At 43.5% G+C, this 12,044-nt stretch overlaps 1 protein-coding gene across 3 annotated transcripts in view; it reads right to left on the bottom strand.

The window, feature by feature from the left end:
• Window positions 1-11,275, bottom strand: part of PRKAG2 (protein kinase AMP-activated non-catalytic subunit gamma 2) — a 223,743-nt gene extending 212,468 nt beyond the window's left edge. For 2 of the 3 annotated variants that reach the window (XR_010609971.1, XR_010609970.1), the window contains exon 1: window positions 10,111-11,275. Coding sequence is in view for 1 of the 3 variants with exons in the window: in XM_065666839.1 (XP_065522911.1) it covers window positions 10,111-10,212 (102 nt within the window). In the remaining 2 variants the exon portion in view is untranslated. The remainder of the gene's footprint in view (window positions 1-10,110) is intronic. The other variant, XM_065666839.1, reaches the window with a different exon arrangement.
• Window positions 11,276-12,044: the final 769 nt, after the last annotated feature.

The raw sequence follows: 12,044 nt of genomic DNA, 5'->3' as shown, positions 1-12,044 counted from the left end.
AGCTTCTGACTTGAGGGTTTTGCTTTGATTTGGGTTTTGTGGTTTTTGGGTTGGGTTTTTTTTTTCCATTTTAGCTATCAGGTACAAGGGAATGTTATTTGGAATAGAAAAGTAGGAAAATCAGTTTCTGTTTTTTAATGCAGGTATAAATAGCAGAGAAGAAAGAATGGCATCTTGAAAGGTTGAAAGATGTAAAGCTTAATTTGCAAATGTATTTAAGGACATCCTGATGCAAGCGGAGTAGTAGGATCTTCAAATACTGCAAAGGGACCTAATGCGCCTAAATTCTTTGGGCAATCCCATCTCTCTGAACTACCAGGCTTCTTAGCACTTTTTCTTTCTTTTTTTTTTTCCTCAAGGATTAATCTTGTGAATGGCATTTCAAGTAAAATTTAGTCATTTGTTGTTCTCAGATTTTTAGATCTCAGATTATAGGCAGATAGACATCAAAAGTGAATGAGTTACTAGAGCTTACCAAGTTACCACTCACTCGTTTTATCTCACAATGTACACCATGAAAATGAAACACATCAGCTAACTAAGCAGGCATTGTAAGGCAACATGTTTTATTCAGCACTGTGGTTGGATAGGAAGATGGCTGCACAGTCTGTTAATAAAGCCAAATGCTGAACAGCAGCTTGCTTTGCTTTAGTAACTATTGGTTGAGGTCCACCAAGACAGCTGATGAATACTGGATAAAAACATTTTTGTCTTACCAAGTAATAGAGACTAGCCCACCACTATGCGCAGTTAAGTAAGGCATGTTTCCTCTTCCAATGACTTCAGTATTTTAAAGCTGAGAAGCAGAGGAGTTCATTTAACAGCAACTTTTGCATGACAGCTGATAATGCCTCCACAGGTCTGCCACAGTGAAAGGAGCCAGAATTCCAAGTGCACCATACAGAAAAAAGAATTGAAGTAATTGAAGTTTTTGAATTACTGGTATTACTTTATAAAGAAAAATGCTGGCATGTACCCTCCTGCCTCTGCATAGCTTAGAGCACATACAGTCATTCTCAAAAGCATAAAAAATATAAGGAAAATGTATAATTAATCATCATCCAACTAAAAGAAGTCTATTTAATTAGTATTTACCTTTAACATCAACTAGCTAAATAAAAGGGCAACGCGAACAGCTGAATAACATCTACCTTCCATTCATTTCAGGCTATAAATCTTATGTTTATGAATAAATGTTGGCTCAACTTTTCAGACAGCAGAAGCTCTCCATTTTCCCATAAAAATGCAGAGTTGATCCACTAATGAGTCCATTAGTGGAAGGACTATCCAAGAAGAACAATGTTGAGATCATGCTGTTATTTTCTCTCATACATTAGCTGACAGCAGTACTGGGGAATGCCCAGCTCCAGCAACTGAAAGGACAAGTCAGCATAGTGCAGGAATGGAGACAGGATGCCTGCAAACTCTTCAGAGGGTGCTGTAGGTTGAACATGGCTGGTAAAGTGCTGTTTTGAATGTCCCAAACCCCTCTGCTTGAATTTATAAATAACTATATGCTGGATAGCTGCAGATGCCTTATTTCAAGACCTTTACAACTGATGTGCCACCAGCTCTTCAGAAAAAAGAACAGCTAATGTTTCACAAATTTCAACAACTGCATGAACCACACGGAGGGTGTGATAATTAGGTACACTCATTGAAGCAACACTTATGATGCTGGAAGTTAATGTAGTCTCCTCTAATTTATGTAATATCCTCTGGTCCTCCTGACCAGACAGCCAGAAGAGTCCTAACAGTGTTATTTTATGAAACAGCACAACTGTCCGTAGACATTAGACTGGGATGCTTTTACTTCACACATATATTCAAAAAGGAAAATACTTGCCATCACTGCTGACTTATGTTGAGCTAGTACATGGATTCTTATGGGACAAATACCATACGAAGAAAGTTGGGCTAAGGGTTATGTGAAGTAGCTCTTGAGACTTTGTGTGTCCAATTGTCACACTCCTGTACAACATGGGACAGGTTGCTTGAACTCCAACCATCTACTTGAATATTAGTGCTGCAGGGACAAAATCATTCCCTCTCACATGTCTCCAGTCTATAATACCTACCAAGGCTTTAAATTCTTCGGAGAGTTTATCTTTACTAACATATGTATCCTTATGCATGCATAGACATCTAGCTCAAAAAATCACAGATGGAGAGAACATCCTATAAGATGTTTTAGTGTTTCAATATGGCATGATGATACTTTAAAAGTTTATTCTTCATGAAGCTCAAGCTTCAGCCATTCAGCAATGCCAAGCTTACATCAAGAACTCTCCTCTGCCCAACCTCAGGCAATACAGCAGATAGAGATTTAGGCAGCTAGGTGATGATGTACTGCTCTTATCCCTGAACTGTCTTTCCTCATGCCTCTTAGTTTAGATCACATTTCCAACAGAGAAGCCATGATTAATACTCAGTAACAGCAAATCCCCCTCTAATTATTTTATGCAACAGGAATGACAATGCATGATGAAAACCACATTCCAGAAGATGCAATGCTCTACTGAGAAGCTGGCAAACTCCCATACATATTTTGAAAACACTGACTAAGCACCTTTCTTTATCGCTTCCTTACTGTCCCGTTCTTCCACAAGCCTTGTTGGGACTGTTGTGCCTCCAGTTTCAACTGCTATCTCTGAGCATGCTTTTCACGTAAGTCTCTACACTACATAGCCAAATCCAAATCACTCCCCAGGCAGAAACTATGTTTTTGGGACAAGATCCAGCAAAATATGCAGTTAAATTCAATGTGCCTGTGTAGGGTCTAACAATACTTAGTCTCAAAGAGGTTTCAATTGCGCAAATGCATTCCTTTAGAGCAATGAAGTTGCATGGTCACCATCCTTGGACATATTAAAAATCTGATGGGACACAATCCTGAGGAACCTGCTCTAGCTGACTGCAGGGTGAGCATGAGGATTGGACTAGACAATCTCCAGAGGTCTCTTCTAACCTCAACTATTCCTTGATTCTGTAAAAACACTTGTTAGCAGTTACCCCTTTTAAAAGACCATATCACCAAAAGCAAGACAACACAGGCATAGCAAGCATATTAAATGCACATACATTTAAAGGTACAGAACAGTCCTGAATCTGTGGAAACTTGTCAGACCTTATGGCTAGGTAGCAAAAATACAGTCATTATGATACACTTCAGGATTCTGTGCATAATTCTAGGTCTCCTTCTCAATTTCCATGTATAGTCCATTTAAAATAAGTGGCATGCAGGTAACAATCTATTTCTTCCACTAAACAGGCAATGCTAATGGCACCTGTTTAAGTCCATCAAATTCTTACAACTACAGCTTTTCTATGGAGACCTTGTCTTCACTGAAATGTTTTCTTTATGCTTGGATTCAAATTCTACCCATGATCTAGCTCACCAAGTACTGACTTCTCTAATTCCATGGAAAACATGTTTCCAAACTCTTCTAAAGGAATCAACAGGCATGTAGCTTCCACAAACCAGATCCGAACTTCATTCTTAAGAGACCACCAGTGAGTCTACAGCTGACTATGAAAAACCTGTGTTTTGCAGTGCCGTAAGCCAGCACTCTGACTTTTCTTTCTTCAGCTTGCAGAAGCAGAGTTTTTTCTTTTCATTGTTCCAGCAGCATTATGGATACAAAAAGATGGCTGAAAATTGCCCAGTGCCTGTTGTGAATAAATACAGTCTTCATAATATGGCAGTTAATGCTTATAATGTTCACACTTCCTCATAATGAAACTCCAGATCTATGCACGCGTTGTCCAGCAGCTTAAAAAAAAGGCATATTGCTGTGATTGCAAAAATAGATTAAGTCTTCGGCTGATGACAAAGGTTCTCATTTTGGAGCAGAAGGTCACAGGCATCCTTTGCAATAATGCCCATAAGGTCTGAACAGTTATGGTGTGTGACATAAATGACAACCATGAAACACATCCTGCAATGCATTTGCTATGCATCCCACTAAGTCACGCTTACATAATATAATTTACTGTAATGCTAAATTACACGAAAATTTAAAGGACATTATACACCATTCTATGAATCCTCAATGTCAAACACTGAAGTACTGTTATGTTTTGGTTCTCTACGATGTAAATAATGCTTTCATGTTTGCAAGATTTCAGATGTAGCTATATGCAAGCAATTTAAAAGAGTATTACAGAAGCAAACACTAAACTGAGGCATTATATTCCAGTTTCTACAACTACCTAAAGAATGAACACAAAAATCATTCTGCAGCAGAAAATGTTATATACATCACTGTTTCAACTTACTGCTAGTACCAGAAATAGTTCAGTAGCAGTATAGTGCTGCACCACCAAACCACCAACAATATTTCTTCTTTATTGATGGCATCTTATATTCATGTGCATATGTAAGTTCTCCTTTCCAGGAGAAAAAAACCAACATATTCCATTCAAGACACATTCAAGCTGCTTTTTCTTTTTGTCTTTGAAGACATGCATAACTCTCCCTATTTGTTAGGCATTAACACTTTCTCCAGTGTGTCTTCAGTGCAAACTATAGTAGAAAATTGAGACGAGTCCTCTGCAACCAGATCAGGCCCTCAAAGCAGGCTAATTGTTAAAGCCTGTTGATCAGACACAGGTAACATAACTCACAGAGGGTAATTTCTATGCCAGACAGACATATTCTGTGACATCTCCTGTCTGCTGCTCACGTCTTCGATGCTTCACTTCTCTTGCAGCCCACTCTGCTCTTTCATTATTCCCTATGTATGGGATGCCTTTTGATATAAATTCAACTTTTCTTCAAAGGGATAAGGATTATACATGGTATTTCACTCAACATGAATGTCCATAATTTGGTCTACGAACAGCTTTGGCTCCTTTCTACATCCATAAGCCCTGCCAAGCCAGCACACAGGCACACCTATCTATTTCTCTCCATATATCATGAACAAAATGATGGCTGAATCTTGTCTTCAGGGTCAAATTGTGCTTTTGGTCTCATCTGAGCAGCTTCTTTGAATGCAGGATGGTGCCCAGCTGAAACTAGGAATAAGCTGAATCTCACAGGTGTGTGAACAGGCACTGGAACCTCCCAAATGGAGACCAACACTTTCCACTTTGTCCTGATCCCCCTAGGGATCTTCTGTTTCAGTAATAAAAGCATGTTGTGAGTAACCTTCTCTAAGGACAGAAGCCTCACCATCCACATTTCTATAAGGTTCCTTCCACATTCATGACTTATTCTTCCAAGGTAATTCACATTCCTTTGAGCCCATAGTCCTCACAGGCTCATAGGTATAAACAAAAGGGGTTGGATGAGACCTTTTAGGGGCAGAATCTCCTACCAGAAGTGATGTTTTAGAGAAACAGTATTTTTCAGTGAGCTTATGATCAGTTTGTGTTTTGCTTTAAAACCAAAAAGACTAAGAGCTTCCTTAGTTGCAGTGACAACTATTGTGACTGCAAACAAGAATCCTTTCTTTTTTCCATAAGATAGATTCAAGGTGCAATCTCAACACTCCTGAGCAAATACCTCTTGCCCATTTAATATATAAGCCCTTTAGGGAGAAATCCAAGTTTAAACTTCAGGGCCACAGAGGCTCAGGACAACTGAGTCTGCCTTATGAGAGCAAAAGGGAGTACAATTGCAGATTTAATTGTAGGGAAACATTTCTCTCTCCTCTGTGTCTCTCTCCCGCAACCTCCTTCTTCCAAGAAAACAAACTTTCTTTTCATTTCTAGATCATATTGGAAGTTGATTCTTTTGAAAGAATCAGCCAGCTTATTTCTCATCTGCAGCTTCCTAAAGTGATCCCTGGACTGAAGCGCTGTTCTCATCAGCCCACCCAGCAATTACCAGGAGACAAGAAGCATCCTGGAAAAACTATCATTTCATAGTGATTTATTACACATGTAGCCATTAATGGCTTTGCAAGTGTGGAAAGCAAGATGGAGGGGCAGAGCCCGAGCCAACACTAGCTGTCAGAACATCATTGTCATCTATTGGGTTAGAAATATTTAAGCCATCTGATGTTTCAGCCTGGCATCTTGACATAACAACAGGCTTGGAAACAACAATAAATTTGCACATTGAGGGGTCTGTTCAAAATCATAGAGGCTGACAGAGAAATAGAAGAAACTCCACAGAAATGTTTGTTTGTGTTATATTGGAAAGACAGGATCATGATCTCCAAGAGCATCCTTCTAGTGTACCAACTCTGCTGTCAGGGCTGAAGCACCAGAGGCAACAGCCACTTCACTGAACTGAAAGATGTTTTCATATTCATTTGCAAATGTTATTGTTGTCCTTTTTGTGAAAAAAAAAAAAAAAAAATCCCTTGGTCTTTGGGAAAAAAAAACACAAGTCACCTTGCGATATATTTGGGAAAAATCCAAGGAAGTGCCAAGGGTCTGCAATTTTCACCTGCTGAGAGATGCCGCAGGTGCTTGGCACTTGCCATGGTGAAGCTCTTGAGATAGGTTCTGCCCACAGTTGTGCTAGGCAAATATAACATAACTTTGCTGGCTGGCACTGACTGAATTATCCCAGATGAAATTTAAAGTAAAAGCAGAATCTCTCCTTTTATTATTTTTTTTTTTTGAAGCAACACAGCATTACAATGGTAATGTTAACGTTAGAACAATTTTGCAAGATAGCAAAAGAACATCCTGATCTCACTGCTGTGAGCTCCTACTCAGCAGACAATTGCATCCTATTTTAGAATAGGGGTTTTAAACTGTTCAAAGCAATGCACAAGCATTAACTTCTAATGGCTTAAAATGGAATTTTATAATGCTAATGTCTTCATATTACAGATGTAATGCATCTAGAGAGCAAAGGTTTCTATTCAAATCCATTGCAGCTTTCAAAGATATTTGGACCAGAAATTTCCATTTAGGCATCTCTAATTTCAAGACTTCAGAATGTGCTGCTGGAAAGATGAAGGTTAGTAAGAACTCTACTTTATAAAGGCTCCTGCAGTTACGTTACAGTCCATCTAAATTATTAGTCTGTTAGTCAGCTATGTTTTTACAAACAAAAGAACATATGAACAAACCAAAAAAGTTATTCAATCAGTCCAGCAATTTAGCAAACACTTCCATGTCATGCTAAGAGAATACAGCAGCCCCCACTTTACTTTTGGTGAGTGAATGACAAGTTCTGAGCAGGTTAGCAACCCAACGGGCAGGACCATAGCAGCCTACCACTATTCTCAGAAGCAAGGGGTGGGCACCAGCCACTTGTTCCAAAGGAGACTGAGCACAGAAAGAAAGTGAAAATAGAGTGCTTCCGGATGTCTTGTATTTGCTTGAGAAAGACGTACCTGAGAAATGATGCCCTGGAGAGCTGAAGACGCAAACCCAGCTTTCTTAAATCGATTCATTTTTTCCCCTGTCACTAGCAACCCCGAAAAATAAAAATACATGGGAGAGGGAAGAAAAGCATACAACTTTCTTTTCAGACATGCTTATTATTCCACAATCCACTAACCTAATTGCAGCCTATTTCACATTATTCACCTTTTTCTGTCATTTCTTTTTCAGTCAGCATTGACTAATAAGTATGTTTTAGGACAGTCTGCATCACAACAGTACCCTTCTGTCCCACTGCTTCCTCTTTCAGACTTGACTCCTCTCTCCCCTCCCACTCAGACCTTGTTAGTCCTTCTCTTGTTCCTAATTTGAAGATCTCAATGAGCAGGAATTACATGTCTCAGCAATAAACATGATCTCACAGCAACACAAAGAAGAGGATGAACAAAATAAAAATTACAGTCTGGTGAAAGCTCCCTTGACAACTACAGCTCCACTGACAGGCGCCACTAAAATAATAGGAACGATGCTTCAAAACAACAGTCAAGAAAACGTTATGAAAGAGAAAAAAAAACATTCTAAATGGATCTTTTCAAATGCAGATTCCACTGCCAAATGAGGAGAATGAGAAAAATGCTCTTTCTTATAGCAGAGCCATATTTAAATTCTGTGAGATTACAGAAAACCACCAAAAAAAAGTGAGTACAACCTGAAAGATCCTGGGGCCAACAGTCCATTTCAGGAATGCTAGAATGATGCAGAATGGACAGAATGATATTTTGGGGGTGAAGAGGAGGCACGGAAGGTGTTCTCTCATCAGGAAAACTTGAATGGATTCCAACTGGGTGAATAATAAAACTCATGCTGACTTCAGTGCAACATCAGGCATTTGCAGGCTTGCATCTGAATAACTACCACTACCCAGGTGACAAACTGCATAGCAAAGAAGCCAAGAGATTAATGAAGGTGAAAAATTATGGCCCACTACTAATGATGTTCCATCCAAGACAGAACTAAGGCAATGGTCATGAAGAAAGTCTGTATACAGGCTTAAGGAGGCAATTAGAAAAAAGCTATAGCCTTCCTCTGCCAGTAATGCTTAAATGCAAACAAGCTACTTAGGCACATTTTCCACCTTAGCTTCACAACTGTAAAACGGGGAAAATTGCTGTAAGTACTGGTGTGGTCAGTTATTTGGTGGTTAGAAGGTATTTCAAAAGCCCCAGACGGATCCTGTAAAATCCTGCAGCAACCGCAGTATCTCCCAAACTACCTAAGGCTCTTCAGCAGGCAGAAAAAACAGCTTTGTGGAGCAGAGGTGGAGATCAAACTGCACAAAAGCTCCTGGCTAGACTCAGTTGGGGCAGAGTGAGAGGGCAGAGGAAAGATGGCAGAGACAACACAGCAGGCAGGGCAGAGAGGAATAAAGTGCACATGAGTGGTGCTTCGATGGGGCACATTTTATTTTCTTGGTATTTTACATTCCTGTTGTAAAGTACTACTGGCAACACAGAAAGGTCATTGCCTAAAAACTCCAGCCACAAGTGCACAGGCAACTCCATGTTAGCAGAAACAGACCCTTCTCCCCTAGTACTGAATGCACTCTCAGAGTTCCAGAAGTTTGGCTTAGGGTCCTGGGCTTCTATTCCTCTCCAGGGACAGATGAAATCTGCAAAAGAGCCGCATATTTCTCCTCCATTTTATTCCACACACTCAAGACACCTAATAAATTTGCTTTGAGTTTTCATTCTTCCCTAAAACAAAGGAAAAACTGAGAACCAGAAATATCTTTTTCCTCCCTGGCGGCCTGGCAGAGACACATGTAGGACTGTTTCCCACTTTTATATAATGAGATTGAACCCACCCACCCACCCCCCAAACAAACAAACAAACAGATTGCACAGAAAAAGATACAGGGACTCTGCCATTTCTTGCCTGAAGCACTGAAAGCAAAAGCACACCAGGTCTGAGAATAAAACACTAGTTATATAGATAACAAGAATGTCCTAATAGTAAAGAAAAACAATACTCAAAGTTTTGAAAGGCACGTAAATGCTGAAGATGCAGCCAGCCAGCTTTTTCGTGCTCACTGGGAATAGAGCATAACTTTTGCTCTGAGGTTATTCTCTATCTATATACTACAGTTTCTTGCACGTGTCTTCCTAGTGTGAAGACACAAAACAGTCCCTGAACAGACTGCACGGCTCACTAGTCTGCTCCAATGTGGCGATACAATTGTCCCTGTTCTTTCATCAACAAACAGACTGCTAGCGTCTGAATCCGAGAGCGCCCTGGGTTCCTCAGCCCTTGGAAATTCAGATGCGGATTAGTTTTGGGAGAAGGACGAGTCAGATTAAACAGTGATTCAGCTACCAGGCACGGACAGTTCCCGGAGCCAAACCTGGGGATGTTGAGACCAGCATCTGGAGGCGAACAGACGGTTTGCTAAACCGTATTACGAGTCTGCATGTGACCTGGATGAGACGTACGGAACCAAACCCCAGCCCAGGGCAGCGGAGCAGTGATGCAGACAGTTACTCGCACCCCTCCGTGTGCCACGGCCACTGCACGCCGAGCTGCCAGCGCTGAGCGCGGGGCAGAGACCAGGGAAGTCCCCCGTGTTACAACCCGCCCCAGATGTAAAGGACTTGCCTGTTGCAGGGGCGACACCCGCCAGCCCAGCATCCCCCAAACTTCAGACCTCAGGGGAGAAAGCACCTCTCCCTGCCTTTTTCCGCGCTACATGTCAGAGAAAAAACATGCCCCAGCGCCCAAGGCACGCCAGCTGCCGAAGGGGAGTAAGAGCAAGAAGACACTTACGGGGATGTGCACTCGCAACATTCGTTTCTTCTGGCTGGAGCTTTTCCTGCCACTGCTGCTGTTGGACGCATCTTTCTTCTTGTCCATGGCAGTGCTTCCCATCCCTTCACCCCGGCGTGGTGCTGGGCGATGGATCTGGAGAGGGAGGCTCCTTTTCCACCTCTCCCCACCGTCCCACCGGTGGCAGTTACTGTTACTCCAGGCTTCTTATTTTCTTTTTTTATTTTCCTTTTTTTTTTTTTTTTATCCTTTCTTTTTTAATGGCCTTAGGAAATGGGGGGGGGGGGGAAGGGGGGGAGGGAAAATGAGGGAGAAAGCAGGAGGGGGGAGGATGGGAGAAGCAGAGGGAAGGGGAGGAGTTTCTCCAGCTCCGGTCTTTAATCCCAGCAGTGAGGTGTCAGGGGGACCTTCTCAAGAGCATGAGATGCCCTTACAAACGCAGCTCTCTTTCTCACTCTTCCGCCCTTTCAAAAATATCCGGAGCATCCTGGGTAGGGGGAGAAAGTTTCCTTCCCCTCGTCCACCCCGGCCGCGCTCTCCCCGCAAGACAGAAAAAACAACTCCAAAACACCCAAACGCCACATAAGCCCGAAAAGGGGAAGGCGCTGGGGAGGCTCCCGGCAGCCCGGCGGCGGGGGGGGGCCGGGCCGCGGAGGGAGCGCGGATGGCCCGAGGAGAGCCCGGCGAGGAGGTGGAGTGCCCGGGCGCTGCCAAGAAGAGCAAACTGAGCACAGCGCGGTTCCCCGCTCCGGCCCTCCGCATGTGCAGGGCGCTCCGCAGCACGGCCGCCTGCCCCGGCTCCCTCTCACCCCGGGCCGCCCTGCGGAGCCGGGGGACTGAGGCTGTGCCGCATCCCGCGGGCCGCCGCAGCATGGGGTGAGCGAAAGGCTGGGTTTCACCTTGCCAGCAGCGCCCAGCGGCGGTGCGGTGCCTGCTCTTCCCTCCCCACCTCACGGGCCGGCTCCTCGCTTCCCTCTGGCCATGCCCCGAAGGAGGGTCATTCCTTCGGGCCGCGGCGCGCCCGGGCCGCAGCACCCTGCGCAAGCTGCTCTGCGGAGCCCGCCCGGCGGCTGCAGCTGCCCCGCGGTGCCGGGGATAGCGCCGGGACTAGGATCCGGCCCTGCCGGGCTCGGTGCCGCGGGGCAAAGCTACAGCGCTTTCCGCAACCCCCCCCCCCCACCCCCCCCCCAGCGCTGCCAGGAACTTGTGCCGAGCCCAGGAGGGCCCCAGACTACTCAAGAGCATAGGTTTTTCCGCTCCCTCCCTCCAAAAAGCCTTCAATACGCGAATGCAAATCAGCCGAGCCAAAGAGGCGGATCACACCCCGCAGGCAAACGAATTTGGCGTTCCAGAGTATCAGAAAATGAAAAGCTTTCAAAATCCACTTCACATGTGGCTGCACCCGTTGCAGCTATGGAGCACATCCATGCCAATGCCACCCCTGCTGCCCGGCAGTCTTTCAGGGCTGAGATTCTGGACAGCTAAGAGAGAAAGGGAGATTGCTTAGCTTTAAAACACCAAGTGGTTTTCACACGCATAGGAACATACATTCTGTAGCAAAATACGAGTTTGGGGTTAGAACTGACTCCTGCTTCCTTGACAACCTCTGCACCATTTTGCACTGCCTGAATTTTACAATTAGACCAACCAAGCCCATTGCAGTCATTGATCTTGACCACACTATTTGAACACAGATTTTCCCTGGGTTCAAAGCTGTGCATATATGCGTTCACAGCATCTGCACCAGTTACCTCTAACAAGTCGTATGGGACTCTATAAACCAATGATTTATAAGCCTTGAGGAAAGAAGGGGAAGTGTTTTCCACAAATATCTTATCTTCTGAAAAAAAATATATAGGATTGTGATGGCTATCTTCAAGAAATGCACCAATTCAGATTCATTCCCCTCCTTGTGGAAGTCTCAGGATTTATCA

Source organism: Lathamus discolor, chromosome 2, assembly GCF_037157495.1.
Source record: "Lathamus discolor isolate bLatDis1 chromosome 2, bLatDis1.hap1, whole genome shotgun sequence".
NCBI lineage: Eukaryota > Metazoa > Chordata > Aves > Psittaciformes > Psittacidae > Lathamus > Lathamus discolor.
The sequence above is the reverse complement of the archived record's forward strand: the minus strand, read 5'-3'. Positions and strand labels throughout refer to the sequence as shown.